The sequence below is a fragment of the Balaenoptera acutorostrata genome, chromosome 12, assembly GCF_949987535.1.
Source record: "Balaenoptera acutorostrata chromosome 12, mBalAcu1.1, whole genome shotgun sequence".
In the NCBI taxonomy this organism is placed as follows: Eukaryota; Metazoa; Chordata; class Mammalia; order Artiodactyla; family Balaenopteridae; genus Balaenoptera; species Balaenoptera acutorostrata.
This window is the reverse complement of record NC_080075.1, coordinates 53,499,298-53,525,457: the sequence shown is the minus strand read 5'-3', so window position 1 is coordinate 53,525,457 and position 26,160 is coordinate 53,499,298. Positions and strand designations below refer to the sequence as shown.

General features: G+C 41.1%; 1 protein-coding gene across 2 annotated transcripts in view; it reads right to left on the bottom strand.

The window, feature by feature from the left end:
* Positions 1-2,955: 2,955 nt before the first annotated feature.
* The window catches only part of LHCGR (luteinizing hormone/choriogonadotropin receptor), a 61,967-nt gene continuing 38,762 nt past the window's right edge, over positions 2,956-26,160 (bottom strand). For both annotated transcript variants that reach the window (XM_007190111.2, XM_057558524.1), the window contains 4 exons: positions 22,827-22,901; positions 20,837-21,022; positions 17,487-17,567; positions 2,956-4,711 (listed from right to left, as the gene is read on the bottom strand). In XM_007190111.2, the coding sequence (XP_007190173.2) occupies positions 3,559-4,711; positions 17,487-17,567; positions 20,837-21,022; positions 22,827-22,901 (1,495 nt within the window). In that variant the 3' untranslated portion in view covers positions 2,956-3,558. The remainder of the gene's footprint in view (positions 4,712-17,486; positions 17,568-20,836; positions 21,023-22,826; positions 22,902-26,160) is intronic.

Below are 26,160 nucleotides of genomic sequence, written 5' to 3'. Positions count from 1 at the left end.
ACGTGGTAAAAAAAAAAAAAATACATGATAGAAGTATAAATTTCTTGAGCATTTGATGTTTTTATGATTTATGTATGAGAGATTATACAGATTAGGAACATACACACTTTCTATGAGACCATCTCATAAGGAAAATGCTTCTTAACAAGGATTGTTTTATATTTCAGTTATAAAAGTGAATCAGCTAAAAATATTAATCACCTCATGTGCAAGACTAGGATAGGTATAGTGGGAGAAACGAAGAAGTAGGAGATGAGTATATCACTAAAGGAATTTATAAGGTAGGTGAAATAAGAGATCTACATGTAAAGATAATAATACCAGCAGTGTAGAACAAAAAATACGTGATACAGATGACAGGTACTAAGGAAGTCTAAAGAGCTAAACCATCGTGGGTTACATATTTATTATTTATGCCCTGCTTTATTTGAAGTAAAGGCAGTGTCTTGACTATAGTGGATTAGGGAGGGAGTGGATTAAGAAGAATTTGATAAGATAAACCTGTAGCTGGGGTCTTAAAGAACGCAGGAGGAGGACAGGTAAGGAAGAAGGTGCGCCAGGTGGTAAGAGTGGCACAGGCACCAGCATGGAGATGCATAGCTAGGGAAAAGTAATTGGAGCAACTTGTTTCATGTAGAAAAACAGGAGATAAAGTGAGCAAACTTGAGGGTGGATTCTGGAGCTCTTTGAATGTTAGGCTAGGAGCTAAAATTTATAGGTAATGATGAACCGCTCAGAAGTTTTGGCAGGTGTGTAATAAGATGAGATCGGACTTCAGGGTGATTAATCGGTGGTGGGTATGAGAGTGTGGACATGGGAAAGGTTGGATATGAATAAAAATGAGGGAGGTATAGTAATACTCCAGAGGTAAGGGGAAATGGCCTGAGATGTGGGCGTGGTGGTAGGGAAGCAAAATAAAGAACTGATGTGGAAGACAATTGAAAGGAATAATTAGTGAATGAAAGGATGTGAGAATGAGGAAGACAGTACACTATGACTCTATATGTTAAAACTTAAATTATAATGTAGAAAATACAGATCAGTATTTGTGGAAAAGGCTGTAAAAGTTGTTTTCAGAGTATGGGTGCAAGTACCTTAGGCTCAAACAATAATTAAGAGTTCATAATTAAAAGTTTCTCCACAAGGTTATATTTTATTTTTTCTTTTGTTTTACATTCTGCTGTTTTCCTTGCTTAGTTGTTTTGGTTCTGTGATTGTGAATCAAAAAGTTTATTGTGTGTGTATACAGCAACATGACTAATTAGCATTCTCTCATATCATTGAGACAATTCTAGAACGCTTGCTTACAAGAGAGAGGACTGCATTTGAGTAAAGACAAGTAACTAGTTGTGGAGTAGAAAAGTCAAATATAAAAAACACATTACAGAGAAGAGAATATTTTATAAAGTTTATACTTTTTTATAGTCTATTTTGAATTATTTTGCAAAATGGCATAATGATTGAAAGCAGACTAAATTTGTAGAGAGTCTAGTTATGACTATACATTTATTTAATAAATGCCAAAGAAGAGCTAAAAACTGGAAATAGGCCAGATATCCATTGGTAAGAAAATGGAAAACAGTGTTATATTCATACAGTGGGATACTATTCATCAATGAAAAAGGAATGAACTACTAATTCAAGCAGCAACAGTGATAAATAGCAAAAACATTGTACTGAGTCAAAGAGCCTTACAAAAAAGAGTATAAACTGTATAATTCTATTTATATGAAGTTCTAGAGCAGACAAGAATTAATCTATGGGGAAAAAAATCATAACCATTATTACCCCTATAGGGTAGGTGTGAGGGGTTAATTAAGAAGGGGCATGAGGAAACTTTCTGGGGTGAGTGTTCTATATCTTCATGGAGGTTTTGGGTGTCTCCATTTCTCAAAATGCATTAAATGATATGCTTAGGATTTGTCCATTTCACCATATGTAAATTTTACCTTAAAAATGTAGACAAATACTAAACTTTGGTTAATGATAAACATGCTGAAGCGTTTAAGGGCTGACAATTACTGAGGTCTGCAACTTAAAATGCATCAGAAATGATGGATGGATAAATACTGGTAGATAATTATATATATAGGTATGTTATGAAACCAGTATAGTAAAATGTTGAATCTAAGTGTATGGATGTGCACATACAATTATTTCAACTTTTCATATGTTTGAAAATGTTGGGGGCCTTTGGATGACTATGATTTACCAGTATGGGAGGCAGTAGAACACAGTGGTTAAGAGGCTGGGGTCCTGAATCAGAACTTTGAGTTTGAATCCCATTAGTTGAATCTTTTATTAGTTTTGAGAACTTGGGAAAATTGTAATAGGTTTTCCTCTATTATAAAATGTGAATAATATCTTTATCATAGAGTTTTATGAAGATTAAATGGGTTAAATTATATAAGATACTTATCAACATGTTTGGCATATAATAAACTTTCAGTAAGTTACTTTAAAGTGTCAAAGGAACTTAAAAAAACACTGCAATTAAAACCATAATTTCATTGTCCTATAAGAGTCAATTCTGATAAATAAAAATACCTCTAGCAAATATTGGATGTATTTTTCTATACCCTCAAAGATAGAAATGATGAAAGTTAAGCATTTTAAAATATTTAAATATTTTCTTTTACTTCCATAAAAGATAGGGCCCTAGAAAGAAAAAAAAATTTTTTTTTCCTTATAGATTTCATAACTTCAGTGTAATTCAGCACATTTGTTGGATACTGTTGCCGAGATCCTGAGCTCAGAGACAGGGAAACAAAATTGAGACAGGGTTCCTACCCACAAGGAGTTTACAGTATACTGTTTAATGCTTCATTGCTCTTTAGAGACTAAACACCAAACCAACAGGCTGAAATGTGCCTTTAGATGCTTACTTTACTTTAAATAGTAGAACCTAGGTGGGATAGATAAAACTCTTTAGGACAGCACTACCCAGTAGAACTTTCTGTGATGATGAAACTGTTCTGTGTATGTGCCGTCTAATAGGGTAACCACTGATCATGTGTGGCTATTGAGCATTTGAAATGTGGCTAGTGCAACTGAGAAACTACATTTTTAATTTCATTTTAATTTAGCTACATGTGTCTGGTGGGTACCAGATTGAACAGTGCATCTCTAGAGTGTATTTCTCAAGCTATCTGATGAAAAGGACAAGTTATTTTAAACTTCAAATGTTATGGGCTAACGTTTTTATAAAATGCAATAAAAATTATTGCAAGGACAAAATGAGAAAAAATTAAAGACATGCAAAATACCACCTCATTTTTAAAATATTAGATTCAACAGACATAAAATTACTCTGCCAAAATTGCTGTAAAAGTTTCTAAACACTGTCAACTTCTGTATTGTTATCATGTGCCAGTGACGCATAGTTTTTAGACTGGCAATGGTCATAGACCACACTTTGAGCTAGGACGAGGTCTTTTTTTGCCTAATGTGCCTAACACATAATTACCTGAAATCAGCTCTTTGTTAAAATTACTGGTACAGATTTTTTTTTTTTACATATTTAAGTATAATTCAGTAATGTGGTTACCGATATAACAGTTAACACTCCTTACAGCAAGTCTTGTCCAGGACAGCTGAATATTGACATTGTAATGTGGTCACCTTCAGGGTAGACTGGGAAGGCTTATTTGATCCAGTGAAGCCATTTTTGCAGTTGGAGGTATAAGCTGAAAAATCCTTCCTCCTATAAAGTTCAGCTCGATATTTACAGCAGCCAAATTTGCTCAGCAACAGAAAGAAATCCCTTCGGAATGCCTTTGTGAAAATTGCATACAGAAACGGATTGGCACACGAATTGACAGGATAAAAAAGAACCAGTAAAACCTTAGAGTTGGTTACTGTAATAAGGGGCACTTTGAAGGCAGCCGAGATGGCAAAGAAGGAGATGGGTGCCATGCAGGTGAAATCGGTGAAGATGAGGACTGCCATTTTCTTAGCAATCTTTGTATCTTTGTTAGTAGCCATCAGCTCTGGATTTTGCACTGCAAAATAAATTTTGATGTAGCAAGCACAAATGATGATGAAGGCCACCACATTGAGCATCAGGATGGTTAATATGTAGACCTGTGAGAGAGTGGTTTCCACATCCATGGGGAGGCAAATGCTGACCTTCATGTAATTGCTGACGCCCACAAGAGGCAACATGGCGATGAGAGTAGAGAAGAGCCATCCTCCAAGCATAATCGGAATGGCGTGTTTTAATCGCAGCTTTTGGTCCAGCTGAATAGCATAGGTGATGGTGTGCCATCTTTCTAGTGTGATGACTGTGAGGGTGTAGACAGAAAGTTCACTCGCAAATACAGTGAAGAAGCCAGCAGCGCTACATCCACTCCCTGTCTGCCAATCTATGGCATGGTTATAATACTGGCCTTTGGTTTGGGCATCAACTGAGGCAATGAGTAGCAGGTAGAGCCCCATGCAGAAGTCTGCAAAGGAGAGGTTGCACATGAGAAAGCGGGGCACTGTCAGTTTGTAACGACTGGTCAGGAGAACCAAGAGGACAGTCACATTTCCCGTGATGGCTAAAATATTAATCAGCCAAATCAGTACTCTAAGGAAGTCATAGCCCATAATATCTTCACAGGGATTAAAAGCATCTGGTTCAGGAGCACATTGGAGTGTCTTGGGTAAGCAGAAACCATAGTCATAATCCCAGCCACTCAGTTCACTCTCAGCAAAGATGGCAGAATAACTGTAAGAAGAATAGTTTGGCTCAATGTAAACTTAGAATTTTTATGGTTCTGGGTATTGAAAATATTCAGAAATCATCTGTAGTGTTTTTTTAAGGAAAACAAACAAAAGGAAACAAAGTCACAGCAGCCTTAGTCTTACATTTATTTATCTGAGAACTCTGAACTGATGTAGGATTTCCTTAAGAAGGGAATGAAAAGCCATTTAGACTTTTTTTTTAATATGTAGATTTTACACAATGATGCAAAGACTTAATGAAGCTGTGTATAGAGGATGATTTTCTTTGGAAAACAAATTTAGAGACATAATCTTGCTTGCTCAATGTAAAAGAACCCTTTCTTGACAGTTTCTTAGCTATTTATCTCCTTTAGTTGTCAACCAAACTGTTACCAAGCTGTCTGTCTGTAGTAGAACGCAAATGAGATTGGAAGGCTCACATTGTTAAAGATCATCAGCTACTGAAGGACATGCTTGCACTTAAGCCCCTGGCTAATCAGATAGCCCAGTTGAGAAATAGAAACCAAGGATAGGTTGGTTACTCGATAGAAATTTAGGAGCAGAGGAAGAATAGAGTCATGAACAATAGGAAGAAATAGTTTTAAATAGATATTTCTTACAGAATGAGTCAAATTCAGAGAGTGGATTGAAGAGGGGCTCTGTCCCTAGAGAAGGAATAGTCCCACCTCCGCCTCTGCCTTACTCCCAGCCACACTGCTACTGCTTGAGTTCAGATTTTCATTTTCTCTTAAGGGACAATTACATTAGTTTTCTTCCTGGCATCCTTCCTCTAGTTTTAGTCCTCTTCTAGTCCATCTGTATATTCCTTCTGTATGGCCTTTCTTACGCACAAATACATTAATTCAAACATATCCTAGTTTCTCATTGGCTAGGGGATAAACTCCAGACTCCTTGTGATGACCTGTAAGTCTCTCCTTGATCTTTGTTCTGTCTCCTTCTCCAGTCTCATCTCTAAGAAGCAGTCGCGCTGCACAGTGCAGAATGTGGGCTCTAAAGCGAGACTGCCTGGGTTCCAGCTTTTACTGGCTGTGTAAACCTGGGAGAGTTATTTAACATCTCTGTACCTCAGATTCTTCATTTGCCAAATAGGGATAATAATCATACCTCCCTCACTAGGGTTGTGCTAAGGATTAAATGTATTAACACATGTAGATTGTTCAGGATAATGCCTGACACCTATTAAGTGCTCAGTGAATGTTAGAGATTCTCATAACTATCTCTTGCAAATCCCCTGTGCAACCCTTTGGTCACATGAAATGACATGTAGCTCTCAGAATAAGTTCTACTGTTTCATCCCTTTGCATTTGAATGTGCTGTTTCTTCTTCCCTTTCTTTCCTCATTTCTCTGGAGAATTCCTCCTGATCTTTAAAGATAAGCATCTCTATGAAGCCTTTCCTGATTCTACACCTCTAAGGAGTTTATCACCCCTTCTCTCAGCCATGGCTGCACCTAAGTACTGTTGTAATTCTCAAACTATATTGCCATTATGTGATAATGCATGTCTTCTTTCATAGTCTGTGAGGCTATTCTGTAATAGCCTTGAAGTCAGGGGATTAGATCTTATTTATATCTAAAATCTCAGTGCCTCACATAGTTTTAGCTCAGAGTATCCATTCAGTAAATGTTTGTGGAATGAATAAACCAGGGTGATGCTGGCTTGGGAAGGAATTGAGAGGATACAGAGACAATGAATGATACAGTATGATGCATGTAGGCTTAACAAATTTTCTCTTTGCCCACAGTTGGCTAATACAATCTTGGGAGGTGGAGAAAGGGGCATAATTTTTCTGTCTGGGCCATTACAAATATGTATTTCACCGTAGAGTTCCTCACACATTAAAAGAGCATTTTTCTCTAGTCTTAAAACTTAGCTTCTCATTTTCTGTAGAAGGAAGTGTGTACCTAATACAGTGAGTGGATAAAATGATATATTTGAGCAATACAATTACCTAAGGGAAAAAACACAGATTTAAAAAAAAAAAATGGAAAAGAAATCTATGACTGGGGACTCCAAAAACGTGCCAGCATATCGCAGAAACCACACTGGAACTGGAGAAGTACTGCTGCCACACACAGGAGACTGCATAGGAACCTCACTTGTTTTATTATTAAATATAAGCATATTTGCTTGTCCTCATGCACATCGGTATAATTACCTAATTTTTAAAAAAATATTTTAATTAATTTATTTATTTATTTTGGGCTGTGTTGGGTCTTCGTTTCTGTGCGAGGGCTTTCTCCAGTTGCGACAAGCGGGGGCCACTCTTCATCGTGGTGCGCGGGCCTCTCACTATCGCGGCCTCTCTTGTTGCGGAGCACAGGCTCCAGACGCGCAGGCTCAGTAGTTGTGGCTCACGGGCCTAGTTGCTCCGCAGCATGTGGGATCTTCCCAGACCAGGGCTCGAACCTGTGTCCCCTGCATTGGCAGGCAGATTCTCAACCACTGCGCCACCAGGGAAGCCCTAATTACCTAATTTTTAAATCTTTAAAGATATATGGTGGTTATAAGAATGATGAAAGAAAATAGGTTTTTTCTTACCATTGGCAAGGTCCTTAAAGACCAGCTCATTGAACCCTTCATTTTATTGGTAAGGAGACCAAGATTAAAGGAGGTAAGTGACTTGCCTCAGGTCCCTCAGCACTAGGCACTAGTGGCAATGCTAGGTCTTCATATGCATGGTCCAGGGGCCTTTCTTCTACTTCACTATCTCTCAGTCAGTATTTTTCAAGGTGTGGTCCTTGGACCACTTGGATCAGAATCACCAGAGTCTTTGTTACAATGAAGATTCCTGACTTTACTTCAGACCCTGAATCTAACTCTCTAGGGACAGAGCCCAGGAATCTGCACTTTAAGCAAGTTCCCTGGATGATTCCTACAAAATAATAGCCTTTATTTAATCAGATGAAAACTTTCCAACTATTGCCGCTTTAGTTTCCCTTACTACTTTCCCCTATTAAAACTACTTCAGCTGCTATTAGAAGCACTAATTTAAAACCACTAAAAATTCTGCCATGATTTCTGAATAAACTTATATCACTAAGAGGTCAAACATGTTCCCTTGGATTTCCCTGGTGGTGCAGTGGTTAAGAATCCGCCTGCCAATGCAGGAGACACGGGTTTGAGCCCCGGTCCGGGAAGATCCCACATGCTGCAGAGCAACTAAGCCTGTGGGCCACAACTACCGAGCCTGCGCTCTAGAGCCTAAGAGCCACAACTACTGAGCCCGCGTGCCACAACTACTGAAGCCTGCGCACCTAGAGCCTGTGCTCCACGACAAGAGAAGCCACCACAATGAGAAGCCCGCGCACCGCAATGAAGAGTAGCCCCTGCTCGCCGCAACTAGAGAAAGCCTGCGTGCAGCAACGAAGACCCAACACAGCCAAAAATAGATAAATAAAATAAATCAAAAAAAAGTTCCCTTTCCCATTCCCCTGGTCCCTTGCTCTTTCTTTTTTTGCCCTACTGGGCACATGTCTAGCAATTCTTCTCCTTGGTGATTTGTCTTCAGACCAAAAACCTACCTGCTGCTACTTACATGTGTCCTGGGATGGCTCCTGAGGGCAACAACATGACTGTTGACAAAACCCAGCATGGAACTGTCTTTAGTACTGAAGGCTGTGCAGGGAGTGTGAATGGACTTGGATAGGCTTAGCAATATTGAGTCAGAGGAAGGAGAAGCAGTAGCACCATTGCTCCAGTTACAATCAACCGGCAGGAGAAAAGACAGGGATTTTAGGAGGACAGTGGGGCCAACCATAGCAGTAAGGGCACCGTAATATCTTGGGGAGAGCAGATAAGACTTAGTGGCTGGCTCTAGAATTTCTAAACTCCAGGGACTCAGGCATAGCAATCTGGTGGGAAGGGAAGGAAGGGGACTTATCACACAAGATGCTTTCACGGGGAACACACTCTTTTTACTTAGATTATGTGTTAATTTCAGGTAGTTTTGGGGATGCTGAAGATTAGAGGACTTGTTTTAAAACAGTGTTAGCATAGTAAACTCAAGATTGGATACTCATTTTGAAAGGCGTGGAGTGGTAGGGGCTGATGGTTACTGAGACTGAAGTAAGTCTCCTCTTCCCCCATAACACCCCTTGATGGTACCATTGACTCTACCCAGAAGTGGTTTCCTACTAATGAGAAAAAATATGCCATATGGTTGCAAAAGAGTTATGTGGAAGGTGGTGATGGAGAGAGTGCTGAGAGAGAAGAGTGGGAATGGTAAGGAAAAGGAATGCTGGAGGATAGTTGGTGTCAGACCTAAATGAAGAAAAAAGAAAAGAAGAATACAGGCTATAATATAAGGTACCCTCGATGCTGTCACAATCTTTAAAAACTCCCTTCACTCTCATGGTTCTGAAAGCCAAATGATATTTCTGCTGTCCCTTACAATTAAGGAAAAAAGTCTCAAATCATATCCATGGGACTTCCCTGGCGGTCCAATGGTTAAGACTTTGCCTTCCAGTGCAGAGGGTGTGGGGTTGATCCCTGGTCGAGGAGCTAAGATCCCACATGCCTCGTGGCCAAAAACCAAAACATAAAACAGAAGCAATATTGTAACAAATTCAATAAAGACTTTAAAAATGGTCCACATCAAAAAAAAAAAAATCTTAAAAAGAAAAAGAATTCATATCCAACTCTGAGGAGCTCCAAAGCCCAGGATCCTTCTATCGTAGTACCCTGCTGACTCTATATATCTTGCAGATTGATAGGAAAAAAGAGAAAAGAAAAGAAAAAAAAAAGGTGTAGAAGAGGGAATGGAGATTGGCAAAGTATCTTAGAAGGGCATCTGGTTTTGTAGCCTGAAGGACATGGGGGAGGGGATGGGAGTGGAAGGGAAATAATAAAACTTCTAAATCACAGTAAATGTGGCATAGGGACACTGGGATTATCTTTCGAGGCATGCTGTTTTACATTTGAAGGTATGTGAAGTGCCAAAGCAGCTGAAAAATGTTAAAAAAAATCAGTAGAATAGAAATGGAGCTCCCGTCTAGTGTGTGTCAGTGATAGTGTTAAGTATGAATAATTTAAGCTCCAGAGCATAATGGTCAAGGTGGCCTAAGTCTCTTTGAAGGGAAGTGGCTACTTGTAGAGGCTGTGTCTGCAATCAGTTAATCTTTGTGGAATGCTGACCACATGACTAGTGAAAATCCTTACAAGTGAGGCTATCATTAAACAAGCCCTTAGTGACATCAGAATACCTGCAAATAAAATTTTAATTCCTGAAGAGAATTTAATATAACTGTAGAATGAATATGTAGGTATGTTTTTTAAAAGTATTTATTTTTAACCAGTTGAAAGAGATAATTGATCAACTGGATGCCACTTGCAAAAAAAACCACAAAAGAATCCCCATTTTAAAACTATAAAAAATGCTTTGCAAACATGCCCCCAACCAAGATTTTTATCAAAAGAAAATCCTTGGGAGACCTTCAAGATGGCAGAGGAGTAAGACATGGAGATCACCTTCCTCCCCACAAATACGTCAAAAATACATCTACATGTGGAACGACTCCTACTGAACGCTGGCAGAAGACCTCAGGCTTCCCAAAAGGCAAGAAACTCCCGACGTACATGGGTAGGGCAAAAGAAAAAAGAAAAAACAGAGACAAAGAATAGGGACAGGACCTGCACCTCTGGGAGGGTGCTGTGAAGGAGGAAAAGTTTCCACACACTAGGAAGCCCCTTCACTGGCGGAGATGGGGGGTGGGTGGGAGGGAAGCTTCAGAGCCACAGAGGAATGCATAGCAACAGGGGTGCAGAGGGCAAAGCAGAGAGATTCCTGCACAGAGGATCGGTGCTGACCAGCACTCACCAGCCTGAGAGGCTTGTCTGCTCACCCACCGGGGCGGGCGGGGGCTGGGAGCTGAGGCTCGGGCTTCGGAGGTCGGATCCCAGGGAGAGGACTGGGGTTGGCTGCGTGAACACAGCCTGAAGGGGCTAGCGCGCCACAGCTAGCCGGGAGGGAGTCCAGGAAAATGTCTGGACCTACCTAAGAGGCAAGAGACCATTGTTTCGGGGTGCGCAAGGAGAGGGGGTTCAGAGCACCGCCTAAAGGAGCTCCAGAGATGGGCGCGAGCTGCGGCTATCAGCGTAGACACCAGAGATGGGCATAAAATGCTAAGGCTGCTTCTGCAGCCACCAAGAAGCCTGTGTGCAAACACAGGTCACTATCCACACCTCTGCTCCTGGGAGCCTGTGCAGCCCGCCCCTGCCAGGGTCCCGTGATCCAGGGACAACTTCCCTGGGAGAACACATGGCGTGCCTCATGTTGTTGCAACATCACGTCGGCCTCTGCCACCACAGGCTCACCCCGCATTCCATACCCATCCCTCCCCCCGGCCTGAGTGAGCCAGAGCCCCCTAATCAGCTGCTCCTTTAACCCCCTCCTGTCTGGGCGAAGAACAGACACCAGAGGGTGACCTACATGCAGAGGCGGGGCAAAATCCAAAGCTGAACCCCAGGAGCTGTGCGAACCAAGAAGAGAAAGGGAAAGTTCTCTGGGCAGCCTCAGGAGCAGCAGATTAAATCTCCACAATCAACTTGATGTACCCTGCATCTCTGGAATACCTGAATGGACAACGAATCATCCCAAAATTGAGGCAGTGGACTTTGGGAGCAACTGAAGACTTGGGGTTTGCTTTCTGCCTCTAATTTGTTTCAGGTTTTATGTTTATCTTAGTCTGGTATTTAGAGCTTATTATCATTGGTAGATTTGTTTATGGATTTGGTTACTCTCTTCCTTTATTTTTTTATATATATTTGTATATATATATATATTTTTTTCCTCCTTTTTCTCTTTTTGTGAGTGTGTATATATATGCTTCTTTGTGTGATTTTGTCTGTATAGGTTTTCTTTTACCATTTGTCCTAGTGTTCTGTCTGTCTTTTTTTTTTTTTTAAGTATAGTTTTTAGTGCTTGTTATCATTGGTGGATTTGTTTACTGGTTTGGTTGCTCTCGTCTTTTTTTTAATTACTTTTTTATTTTAATAATATTTTTTAATTTTTTATTTTGATAACTTTATTTCTTTTTCTTTTTTTTTTCCTCCCTTTTCTTCTGAGCCGTGTGGCTGACAGGGTCTTGGGGCTTCAGCTGGGTGTCAGGCCTGAGCCTCTGAGGTGGGAGAGCCAAGTTCAGGACATTGGTCCACCAGAGACCTCCTAGCCCCATGTAATATCAATCGGCGAGAGCTCTCCCAGAGATCTCCGTCTCAATGCTTACACTCAGCTCCACTCAACGACCAGCAAGCTCCAGTGCTGGACATCCTATGCGAAACAACTAGCAAGACAGGGACACAACCCCACCCATTAGCAGAGAGGCTGCCTAAAATCATACTAAGTTCACAGACACCCCAAAACACACCACCGGACACTGTCTTGCCCACCAGAAAGACAAGATCCAGCCTCATCCACCAGAACACAGGCACCAGTCCCCTCCACCAGGAAGCCTACACAACCTACAGAACCAAACTAACTCACTGGGGGCAGACACCAAAAACAACGGGAACTGCAAACCTGCAGCCTGCGAAAAGGAGACCCCAAACACAGTAAGTTAAGCAAAATGGGAAGACAGAGAAATATAGCAGACAGCAGTTGAAGAAGCAAGGTAAAAACCCACCAGACCAAACAAATGAAAAGGAAATAGGCAGTCTACCTGAAAAAGAATTCAGAGTAATGATAGTAAAGATGATGGAAAATCTTGGAAATAGAATGTAGAAAATATAAGAAACGTTTAACAAGGACCTAGAAGAACTAAAGAGCAAACAAACAATGATGAACAACACAATAAATGAAATTAAAAATTCTCTAGAAGGAATCAATAGCAGAATGACTGAGGCAGAAGAACGGATAAGTGACCGGGAAGATAAAATAGTGGAAATAACTACCACAGAGGAGACTAAAGAAAAAAAGAAAAGAATTGAGGACAGTCTCAGACACCTCTGGGACAACATTAAAGGCACCAACATTCAAATTATAGGGGTCCCAGAAGAAGAAGAGAAAAAGAAAGGGACAGAGAAAATATTTGAAGAGATTATAATTGCAAACTTCCCTAATATGGGAAAGGAAACAATCAAGTCCAGGAAGCGCAGAGAGTCACAGGCAGGATAAATCCAAGGAGAAACACACCAAGACACATATTAATCAAACTATCAAAAATTAAATACAAAGAAACAATATTAAAAGCAGCAAGGGAAAAACAACAAATAATATACAAGGGAATCCCCATAAGGTTAACAGCTGATCTTGCAGCAGAAACACTGCAAGCCAGAAGGGTGTGGCAGGACATATTTAAGTGATGAAAGGGAAAAACCTACAACCAAGATTACTCTACCCAGCAAGGATCTCATTCAGATTCGACAGAGAAATTAAACCTTTACAGACAAGCAAAAGCTAAGAGAATTCAGCACCACCAAGCAGCTTTACAGCAAATGCTAAAGGAACTTCTCTAGGCAGGAAACACAAGAGAAGGAAAAGACCTACAATAACAAACCCAAAACAATTGAGAAAATGGTCATAGGAACATACATATTGATAACTACCTTAAATGTAAATGGATTAAATGTTCCAACCAAATGACATAGACTGGCTGAATGGATACAAAAACAGGACCCGTATTTATGCTGTCTACAAGATACCCACTTCAAACCTAGGGACACATACAGACTGAAAGTGAGGGGATGGAAAAAGATAGTCCATGCAAATGGAAATCAAAAGAAAGCTGGAGTAGCAATTCTCATATCAGACAAAGTAGACTTTAAAACAAAGACTATTACAAGGGACAAAGAAGGACACTACATCATGATCAAGGGATCAATCCAAGAAGATATAACAATTGTAAATATTTATGCACCCAACATAGGAGCACCTCAATACAAAAGGCAAATGCTAACAGCCATAAAAGGGGAAATCAACAGTAACACAACTGTAGTAGGGGACTTTAACACCCCACTTTCACCAATGGACAGATCATCCAAAATGAAAATAAATAAGGAAACACAAGCTTTAAATGACACATTAAACAAGATGGACTTAATTGATATTTATAGGACATTCCATACAAAACAACAGAATAGAGTCCCTTCTCAAGTGCTCATGGAACATTCTCCAGGATAGATCATATCCTGGGTCACAAATCAAGCTTTGGTAAATTTAAGAAAATTGAAATCGTATCAAGTATCTTTTCCAACCACGACGGTATGAGACTAGATATCAGTTACAGGAAAAAATCTGTAAAAAATACAAACACATAAAGGCTAAACAATACTAAATAACCAAGAGATCACTGAAGAAATCAAAGAGGAAATAAAAAAATACCTAGAAACAAATGACAACGAAAACATGATGACCCAAAGCCTATGGGATGCAGCAAAACCAGTTCTAAGAGGGAAGTTTATAGCAATACAATCCTACCTCAAGAAACAAGAAACATCTCAAATAAACAACTTAACCTTACACCTAAAGCAATTAGAGAAAGAAGAACAAAAAAACCCCAAAGTTAGCAGAAGGAAAGAAATCATAAAGATCAGATCAGAAATAAATGAAAAAGAAATGAAGGAAATGATAGCAAAGATCAATAAAAGTAAAATCTGGTTCCTTGAGAAGATAAAATTGATAAACCATTAGCCAGACTCATGAAGAAAAAAAGGGAGAAGACTCAGGTCAATAGAATTAGAAGTGAAAAAGGAGAAGTAGCAACTGACAGTGCAGAAATACAAAGGATCATGAGAGATTAGTACAAGCAACTATATGCCAATAAAACGGACAGCCTGGAAGAAATGGACAAATTCTTAGAAAAGCACAACCTACTGAGACCAAACCAGGAAGAAATAGAAAATATAAACAGACCAATCACAAGCAGTGGAATTCATACTGTGATTAATAATTTTCAAACAAAGAAAAGCCCAGGACCAGATGGCTTCACAGGCAAATTCTATCACACATTTAGAGAAGAGCTAACACCTATCCTTCTCAAACTCTTCCAAAATATAGCAGAGGGAGGAACACTCCCAAACTCATTTTATGAGGCCACCATCACCCTGATACCAAAACCAGATAAAGATGTCACAAAGAAAACTACAGGCCAATATCACTGATGAACATATATGCAAAAATCCTCAACAAAATACTAGCACACAGAATCCAACAGCACATTAAAAGCATCATACACCATGATCAAGTGGGGTTTATCCCAGGAATGCAGGGATTCTTCAATATATGCAAATCAATCAATGTGATCAACCATATTAACAAATTGAAGGAGAAAAACCATATGATCATCTCAATAGATGCAGAAAAAGCTTTCTACAAAATTCAACACTGATTTATGATAAAACCTCTCCAGAAAGTAGGCTTAGAGGGAACTTACCTCAACATAATAAAGGCCATATATGACAAACCCGCAACCAACATGGTTCTCAATGGTGAAAAACTGAAACCATTTCCACTAAGATCAGGAACAAGACAAGGTTGTCCACTCTCACCACTATCATTCAACATAGTTTTGGAAGTTTCAGCCACAGCAATCAGAGAAGAAAAATAAATAAAAGGAATACAAATAGGAAAAGTAGAAGTAAAACTGTCACTGTTTCCAGATGACATGATACTATACATAGAAAATCCTAAAGATGCTACCAGAAAACTACTAGAGCTAATCAATGAATTTGGTAATGTAGCAGGATACAAAATTAATGCACAGAAATCTCTTGCATTCCTATACACTAATGATGAAAAATGTGAAAGGGAAATTAAGGAAACACTCCCATTTACCATTGCAACAAAAAGAATAAAATTCCTAAGAATAAACCTACCTAGGGAGACAAAAGACCTGTACGCAGAAAACTATAAGACACTGTTGAAAGAAATTAAAGATGATACAAAGAGATGGAGAGATATACCACGTTCTTGGATTGGAAGAATCAGCATTGTGAAAATGACTATACTACCCAAAGCAATCTGCAGGTTCAATGCAATCCCTATCAAACTACCAATGGCATTTTTCAGTGAACTAGAACAAAAAATTTTACAATTTGTATGGAAACACAAAAGACCCCGAATAGCCAAAGCAATATTGAGAAAGAAAAATGGAGCTGGAGGAATCAGGCTCCCTGACTTCAGACTATACTACAAAGCTACAGTAATCAAGACAGTATAGTACTGGCACAAAAACAGAAATATAGATCAATGGAACAGGATAGAAAGCCCAGAGAAACTCACACACATGTGGTCACCTTATCTTTGATAAAGGAGGCAAGAATATACAATGGAGAAAAGACAGCCTCTTTGATCAGTGGTGCTGGGAAAGCTGGACAGCTACATTTAAAAGAATGAAATTAGAACACTTCCTAACACCATACACAAAAATAAACTCAAAATGGATTAAAGACCTAAGTGTAAGGCCAGACACTATCAAACTCTTAGAGGAAAACATAGGCAGAACACTCTTTGACATAAATCACAGCAAGATCCTTTTTGACCCACCTCCTAGAGAAATGGAAATAAAAACACAAATAAACAAATGGGACCTAATGAAACTTAAAAGCTTTTGCACAGCAAAGGAAACCATAAACAAGACGAAAAGACAACCCTCAGAATAGGAGAAAATATTTGCAAATGAAGCAACTGACAAAGGATTAATCTCCAAGATATACAAGCAGCTCATGCAGCTCAATATCAAAAAAACAAACTACCCAATCCAAAAATGAACAGGAGACCGAAATAGACATTTCTCCCAAGAAGATATACAGATTGCCAACAAACACATGAAAGGATGCTCAACATCACTAATCATTAGAGAAATGAAAATCAAAACTACAATGAGGAATCACCTCACACCAGTCAGAATGGCCATCATCAAAAAATCTACAAACAATAAATGCTGAAGAGGATGTGGAGAAAAGGGAACCCTCTTGCACTGTTGGTGGGAATGTAAATTGATACAGCCACTATGGAGAACAGTATGGAGGTTCCTTAAAAAACTAAAAATAGGAGTATCATATGACCCTGCAATCCCACTACTGGGCATATACCCTGAGGAAACCATAATTCAAAACAGTCATGTACCACAATGTTCACTGCAGCCCTATTTACAATAGCCAGGACATGGAAGCAACCTAAGTGTCCATCAACAGATGAATGGATAAAGAAGATGTGGCTCTTATGTACAATGGAATATTACTCAGCCATAAAAGGAAACGAAATTGAGTTATTTGTAGTGAGGTAGATGGACCTAGAGACTGTCATACAGAGTGAAGTAAGTCAGAAAGAGAAAAACAAATACCGTATGCTAACGCGTATATATGGAATGTAAAAAAAAAAGGTTCTGATGTACATATGGGCAGGACAGGAATAGAGACACAGAGTTAGAGAATGGACTTGAGGACATGGGGAGGGGGAAGGGTAAGCTGGGACGAAGTGAGAGAGTGGCAGGGACTTATATACACTACCAAATGTAAAATAGATAGCTAGTGGGAAGCAGCCACATAGCACGGGGAGATCAGCTCGATGCTTTGTTTCCACCTAGAGGGGTGGGGTAGGGAGGGTGGGAGGGAGATGCAAGAGGGAGAGGATATGAAGATATATGTATACGTATAGCTGATTCACTTTGTTATACAGCAGAAACTAACACACTATTGTAAAGCAATTATACTCCAATAAAGATGTTAAAAAAAAAAAAAGAAATCGTTGGCACTGATAATAATAAGATGCACGCACAATGAGACATGGCTTCCCGAGTTTCTTTGCATGCAAATACTTACAGTGTTTCATTATTTGGTCTCCTTGCTGTGCTTTCACATTGTTTGGAAAAGTTTTTAAAAATGGAAAATGAAAAATTCTGCCTGAAAGAGGTAAAAACAAACAAACAAACAACCACAGTTGAGCTTTTGGTCTTTAAACTAAACCTGATCATGTCTATTTATGCTTTGTTCATCCAAATCCTCTACCTATTACACCAGCCTCGTGTTCTGCACCATTGTCCTATCTGAAACGCTTCCTGGGAGAGAGTAAAGGCTTCTGAATTATCATTAGCGTGCTTCCAGCTTAGATAAAATGCTTCTGAATGCTAAGTCTTTTGTGTGGGCTCTAGAGATGAAAAAAACTTAAATGTATCACATTGAATCGTGGATTTTTCAATGCTCATTAAAAGCTGTCTTTGTGGTGTGTTAAGGTTTGCTCCTCACCACACCGGCCTTGATGAACAAATAACCATTCAGAGTTCAAGGCTTTGAATTATAACTGGGAATCTCTTTTGTAAAGATTTGAAGATTCTGGACCTGACATTATGATGTGAATTTTCTGCTTTTTTGGATTATGTGCAGAAATATAATGTGGTTGCTCCCTATTCCTTCATGTTTCCCTCTAAGAAATTTAGCCTATGGAAAGGGGAAAATGTCAAGAAATTAAAAGAAGGCTGTACTTATATTTTTCCTAAGATGAAACCAAAGGGAGGCACAAAGGAAAACTGGGTAAAGAAATAGCGGAAAGGAAAGCAGGCTGTGCGAACCTCAACCTTTCCTGAGGAGGAAGGAGAAATGAGGCAATCCAGAATGCATATTTCTATGTATTATTCTTCTCCAGTATTAACAAGACAGTTCCTTGTAGGAATGACTTTGTATAAAAGCAGGAAGGTGGAGAATATATAAGAACTCTCTGACCTACTGGACTCACTTTCAAAAATTAATCAGCTTGTTATTTTGCATGAGAGAGAGAGGGAGTGAGAGAGAGAGATTGTGTGTGTGTTTGATGCTGGCTCTGTATCTGATACTTAGAGATACTCTGTGTGAACCAATCTACAGTTAACAGGAAATGTGGTTGTTCTTGGCCTTCAGATAATAGCACTGGGTTCTGTCTACTGTATCTTTTTTGAAATTTTAATCATAGATACCAAGGAGAGTTTGGGGGCCATCTGCCTAGGCAGCTGTGTGCGTTATCCACACAGCAGCTGCAGGGCAGAGGGGTGACCCAGAGTTTGCACAAACAGTCCACTGACCCAGCTTCAGGCTCTCCATCCTCACTAACATCCAAGGTTTCTAGCTTTAGAGATAGAGAGGGAGTCAGTTGAAGCTTGTAATTCCAATCAAGACAACCTCTGTGTGACTGCATTCCCATCTCACTTTGATACTGGCCCACAATTGCGTAATGCCGTTTTTTTTTTTTTTTTTAACCCGGAGGTTGTAGTCTCTTTCATCTACTGAAATAAAAAACCCCTGAACTAAAGTTTTAACATGTCAGTAATTTCAGAAGTGATGTGACCTCTTTGCCACAAAAGTGGAGGTGTCCAGAATCAGCTTTATCATAAACCGGCATCTGTATCATCTGTTTTAGTTGTTCTCTCACCAGCTTTGCTCACTTACAGCCCATCCTCCACCTTGCTACCAGAGTGATACTTTACAAAAGCAAATCTGAGTAATTCTGTTTTGAATTCTTCAGTGGTTCCCCATCCTCTAAACAACTTGGCCTGGTACTCAGAGCCCATCACAGCCCACTTCTCCCTGGTCTCCTCTCCTCACTCATCCTCCTCCATGTAACCATAAGTCTTCTTGTTTTAGTTTTTCTGAATGACTTTCATCCCACTGTCTCTTGCCTTTGTGCCTTCACACAAGCTATTCCATCTTCTTGGTATTCTTTTCCCCACACGTGTCTAGCTAACTCCTATCTGTTCTTCAAGGCTCAGCAGAAGTCACTTCCTCAGGAAGCCTTCCATAAGCCCTGCTGCCATTTAGAAATTCTCCCTCTGTTCTCCCACAGTACTCTGTTCTGTTCTCAGCTCTATCATAACATTTGCTGTATTGGACTTAAATATTGGCTCTCATGTGTGTTGTGCCCAAACAGCTGCCTGTGACTCTGATGGTTGGGATGAGCTCTTACTCATCTTTGTATCTTCAGACTTTTGCGTAGCGTTTGGAACACAGTGAGCGCTCAGTTAATATTCTTTGAAGCTCAGTTAATAGTGCATAGCTCTCTGAGTACAGTGAGTGGTCTGTCTTCTTGCTTACCTCAAAAGCTTCAGGTAGAACTGCACCTACCTATGCAAGGCACAAAGTAGGTGTATGATGATAACACATGCTGGTTGATTAATTATAAATAGGTTGATTCTAAGACAGTGGCATTCTAGTGTCACTCTCTTAGTGCCTCATCTAATTAATTGATTGAGAATATCTGCTTAGGCCGTATAATATCCTTTTAGGGTGACGTTTTTCCAACTGTGAGTTGTGACCCACTAGTGGGTCATGAAAACAATAAGTGAATCAAGACTAGCATTAAAAGCAAAAAACATGAAATAAAATAGACAAGAGAATATCAGTGTTATCACATGTAAAACAGTTAAGTAGTGCTTTGTTTTATTTCAGTTACATGTGTCGTGTTTACTGAGTTGCAATGTAAAAAAAGTATTTCTTAGTATGCATTTCAGTGAGAAAGAAAAAAAGTCCGGAGAACAGTGCTTTCAGGAAAGAATGAAATCCTTCACACCCTGCCATTCCGTTCTGGATGGAAGTGAATTAGTTGAATCAGTAAGATGTCCCCCACTGATCGCAAACCAGCCAGGAGCTTGTGCCTTTTCTGTTCCCACACTAAGCTAATCCTTAGGGGGCTAGGAATCTGTTCTGTAATAGAAGATAGTCTTATGTTGGGAGAGAAATAGCTTGCAAACCAAACACTGGAAACCTTCTGTAGTGTTTTCTTTTCTTTTTTTTAACTAAGGATTAAGTCATTAGGTAAAATTCACCCTACTGAGCCTACTTCCCCCACTTCTTTAGAAATGATGCTCTCTGATAAGGATTAGGGCTAGTTGATCTTTGAGATACCAGTTTTGTACTCCATTTTGCAACTGCAGTTATAGTCTGATTTAAGGCTATAGTTTTGAATTAGCTAAGAATAAGCTATGAAGGTCTTCTAGCTGCAGGGTGAATCGACTATTTGGAGTCAGTTTTCAGGCGGAAATAAGACAGTTCATTTTCTTCTGGTCTATCTGAAAGTGACCCCATGACTATGGAGCTGGTCTAGAAGGCAGGGAGTGAAGGGGCTGGGAGCCATCGACCAGTTGACTATTTTCAAATCTGAGTTTCTGCCACAGCCTGGCAGGCTTTACCTTTTGTTTTTTACTCACTCTTTTGTTGGCAAGTTTCTAAAAGCACAGCAGTGGCTGGGGTAAGTCAATGTGGCATCCAGGAGATTGGTAAATTTTTCTCTTGATGGCAGTTTTTTCAGAGAATAGGATGATGTGGCAATTAGTGTCTGAATGGACTCCAGCCCATAGCTAGGCAGGGCCTGCAGTTTAGTGGAAGAAATATCCCTGAAAAGTAAAAGGGAGAAAGGTTTATTTATTTATTTACTTAACATGTATGATTCATAGAATGAAACTTCCTCTCAACAATAGTATCCTTCTAGGTTCTGAGGAATCTTTTCTCCATCTTTCTTTCTCCCTAATTCTCCATTTCAGTTAGTCTCATTAAGATCTGAATTCAAAAAAGCTACGTGGTCTTTTTTCTGATATGTACCCCATTATTCTTTTCAAGGCTGAGTATAACTCCTTGTACCTGTCATACATTCATTAGCATTCTCTCTATCCCCTCTGCTGCTTCCTTTCTCCCTCTCTCTCCCTCCCTCTACCCCTCTCCACTTAGCAGAAGTGAAATAACTACTTGCTTTAAGAGAGAGCAGGCACATGCAGTGACATCAGCTTCTGTGCTCTACTCCAGGGGGAAATATTTAGGGCTTCAGATGCCTCGGTTTTTGATTGATCAAGCTCTGCAGGGTAGGTTTTCGTGAAGCACAGGCTAGTTACGCTATTCAGAGCCACTGTGTGGCATTAGCCACCCTCTGACTTCGCTAAAGGCAAGCTGGATTCATCAGTCCAAAGCAAGCAAACACTCGGCCATGCAAGCAAAACTGTGTGGAAAGCTCAGGTTTTTCACACAAGGTCCTGAATGCCTCAGCTTTTCTAGACTTGAGGCAATGCCCAAGAAAACTGCAAACAAATTAAATGTGAGGAGGAAGAGTCAGTGGGAATTTAAAAATTCTGCCCATCTTCTAAGTGGCTGCTGCGGATACCCCATGAAAGTTTTCCAGGAGCATAGCCCCCTGCAGCAAACTGACCCAGTACTTAGTGCCCATCTCGTGGGAGGGGCTCAGTAGGGGATTGATGGACAGATGAACTTGACAACGTGGCATGATGACTAGTGTAGGCCCTTGGTGGAATAATCAAGGTGGCAGAATTTGCCTTGGGGGCTGCAGACTCATTGCTTTTGTGTCCTTATTGATTTAGGTAACCAGTGTTCTCATTCTGCTTTCCAGAGTTATTACCTTAGATGTATTAGGGATTGACCACATGATTCTTTGCAGGCCTGGTGATTTTTTTTTTTTTTTTGGTGGCGGTAAAATATTTTAAATTAAGATTCTAGAAATGACAAGGTCTCATTACAAAGGAGTGAATCTCTGATGATTGATTTTCAGTTTCAGTGAGAGACTCATGGGGGAAATATTTTGGGGGTGTGGAAGGAAGGACCACTTCTAGATATCACTTAAACCCTAAGGGTATAATGAGAATAGTTATTTGGAGAGTAAGAGACCTAGGTCTGGTCCCACTGTTCTGGAAAAGTCCGTGTAGATGCCTACCGGGCTCACAGTCATTTCTAAGCAGGCACACCAAGCAGGTTTTCAAGCAAAAACTGTCATGCAGGGTGTCTTATGATCATACTCACTCATTCTTGTGCCTGACCAAAGGCAACTCTCCTTAGCTATTCAGTGCCCAAGTAGGTGAGCAGTTTGCTGTAAGAACTCTGCCTATAGGGTGTGCTAGACTGGAGAGTATTCAAGCAATGTGTAAGATTCTGAGTCTGGTGTACTTTGAATATGAGACATAACAGACAGGGACCCCTAGGGTAGGATGGCAGAAGCTGAGAGATGGCAGAAGCTGAGAGACAGCAGAAAAAACAGTGGGCAGGAAGCACGAGGAGGTGGTGCTCTGTTACGGTAACCCTTGCACGTGCAGAGACTGGTTCCCCACAAAGCAGGCTGGGGACCATGTGGCTGGACGCCCTGAGCAGGCCTGCTGGGCTGCAGCGGGTGGGGAGGGAGGGCAGCAGCGCTGTACTCACAAGATGCTAGGCCCTGTGGCCCCCCGGAAGGCGCCATTGTGTATCTTCTCCAGGTGCGCGTTTTCCTTTAGCTCCCTGTGGGGAAGGACAGTGTCCTTAAGTCACATTGGCCTCCTCTCAATTCTTGGAGTGGAGTTTGCAGCTCATGTGTGAACAGTCATAGCTGTGCACATGCGCGGTGAGAGCAGCCTGTGGGCATGGCGCTCAGGGGTCGAGGGGACAAGGCGGGGCTGTAGGTAAAATGAGAAAAAGACGTTCTTGTCCTCGGAGAAACTGTGAAATCGCTGGTGTGCTTGGCTCCGCCTTTCCTCTGCGATCTTCCCCTCACTCAGTGGAACCCTTTGTCCTACAGCTTAAAGTACTCCCTACTTCTGTCCTGGAGTTGGGCACATTTACCACCAGGCAGCTGGGCAGGGAAGAAAATGCTGCTCCAGTGTTCAAGGCTGAAGGGAAGTACAGCCCACTCTGCATCAGGCCGTCATGACCTTGGAGGGCTCAGTGTTTGTTCATAGTAATAATACTGAAGTTTGCAAATTCTTTACTTAAAACAAAAGCAGGGTCCATTCAAAGCTACCCCCTTTCATCACGTTAACTGGACTCTTTTTCTTTCAGCTGTGCATTTCTCAGTGGGTTAGAAAGGGGAGGAAGGACAGCCTGTATAGGAAATGCCCCCTACCCCGGGTGCCCCACGGGTCTGTGCCCTGTGCCTGATCGTTGCCAGGTGTGTGTATCGTAGAAACAAAAGGGTTGAAGGCCACTGCTCTTCAGGAAGCCAAAAGCTGAAGTGGGAGTAACTACCTGAGGGCTTCTGTTCCCTAAGCTCAGGACAGCTCAGGGTGAACTGCTCAGGACCAGCTCAGCCTAGTCCCGCTGAGCAGCTCCAGTCTGGGCCCTGACGCTGGTGTCTCCAAGGACAGGCCCCTCTCTGCGCGGACAAGGAAGCCGGGAGAGGAGGCCCTCGGCTCAGACTTGTCAGCTTACTTTTGATCGCTTTCTTCCTACAAGAGAAGGGGTGGCGTCTCAAAGAACATTCTGGAAAACCCTGGACAGTGGGCACAGTGTACATCCATTGCTGGCGTGATGATTTTGAGCATAGGACATGATTCTTCTGCACCACTGTTACAGTGGCAAAACAAATACACCAACACCCACTGCCCCCTCCCTCGCAGGATCCCCAGTAATTACCTGGTTCATCTCATAGCTTTACAACTTCTTCATCGTCTTTCTGCAAGTCTCCACATCACCCCTGCCATTTAAAAACTGTAAAAGCCCCTGCATCTCACTCCCTCGGTGGCTGTCTTCCACATGCTTCTACTAAGCGTTTTCCTCGGAAAGCCTCGGCCCTTTCATCACAATGCACCCGTCAGTCTCACATCGTCCCATCCCCTGGGTGTATTTCCACTTTCAAAGAGACGAGGTTGTCAGAGTCAATTGTTGTTTAAAATCTAAATCAAAAGAAAAATTCCTTCCCAAGCCTCCATGGCTCTTCTTTCTGATTTGATTTGTTTTAATTATGTTCAGTTATGGTCATAAATCATTGAAACCGGGCTCTGTGAGCAAATAATCCTCGAGTCAGCCAGGTCAAATTAATTGTTCAAATTTCAGGACAGCATTTCTCATGTTTTATTAAAACTCGGATCTTTTTGTATAATGATAACTCTGTATTATGTAACTTGTTCAAAAATAAATCCAAGATTCATCTACCACAGTTTCCTGGCGGTCGCTTTTGGGAGCTCTCCCAAGTGGCATGGCCTTCTGGATGTGAGAAGGATAGGAAGGATGACTTTTGAAGTGCAGTGGGAGAACTCCCGAACTCCAGCCAAGGCTTCCCTAATGGGGGTGCTCTGGGAATGGTAGGGATGGGCTCTTGGACCCCTGGAGGTGTCTGAGGGTAACCTTCTGAAGCTGCTCCTCTCCACCCTGTCTGTCTTAGTAAGTAACGTATTTGAGAACTTTGTAGGGCTATGGTGTCATTGTTCTGAACAACTTTGGACAGGCCTTTATATGAGGAATTTGTCAGAAATGGGGCCGGACATGCCCATCGTTTGAAAATTTTGCTTGACAGTTTTGAAAACTACTCCCTCTGCCCTGCTCAACCCTTCAATGGGTCTGCTCGCTCTTAGAAGAGAATTCAGGCTCCTTCTCATGGCCCCTCAGTCCTGATGACTTGCTCCATCTCCAGGTTAATCTCATCCAATGTCCCCTTTGCCGATGACCCTTAAGTCACACTGGCCTCCTCTCAATTCTTGGAGTTTATCAACTTCTTTTCTTGCCCAACTCAGGACCTTTGCACATGCTGCTCCCTCTTTCTGTAACGCGCTGCCTCTGATGATTGCCAGTGCGGACTCCTCGTCATCCTTTAGGCTCAGCCTAAATATCATACCCTTGGTGAGGCTGTCGCTGAGCACCTAACCTAGAGTCAGTCTGCCCCCGGTACTCTCTCAGATCTCAGGGATAGGTTATTCCCTTCACAGTATGTATCACTACCTGCAATAACTTCATTTATTTACTTGCCTTTTTCCTGTCTCTTCTGCTAGTACAGAAACTTCATTAGGGCAGGGACTGTTTCCACAGTACCATTGTAGACACAGCACTTAACATAGTGCCTAATATATTGGTGATGCTTAATAAGTGTGTGTTGAATGAATAAATGGAATTGACTTGTGTTCTTGGCAAACTGATTTGTGTTCTTGGCTTCCTCTTTCTGGCGACAGTGAGGTATGGGGAATACGTACTAATGGGACTTCGGGACTTTTCTAAGTCCATACCCATTCTGGCGTCTCTAAAGCGTTTGAGACACTGCTGACCAAGGACCTCCCACCTTACGCTCTGCTTTCCCTGACCTCCCAAAGATGTACTCTGATGATTAGCCTCTCACCTCTGCTTTTGCTCTGGCTTCTTTTCCTTATTTCTCGTTTCCCCCCAATTTTATATTCAGTCCTCTTATTTTTCCTCCTTGTGCAGGTGACCTCAGCCATAAAGAACTTCACCCATCCTCTCTCTTCAGGTAATTCTGACTTCTGTGTCTCTAGCCCTGGCCTGCCCCTTCCAGCCCTCTGTCCTCCCTGCTAACCCATGAGCCAACCTTCTTTAAGCACCCCTCTCACACTTCCTATCCCAGGACTTTCAACGGCTTATTTTCTACAGAAGAGAGTCCAAATTGTTTACTCTAGCATGTAAGGCCCTTCCTGCTTTGTCTCTAACCCACATCTAGGACTTTCTAAAAGGTACTGTTTTCTGGTCTTTGAGCACATCCCATACATCCTCCTCTGGGCTGTTCTTGTTCTCTGACCGGAGTGCATTTTCCTTCCATCTTTGCCTGTCCAAGTTAGGC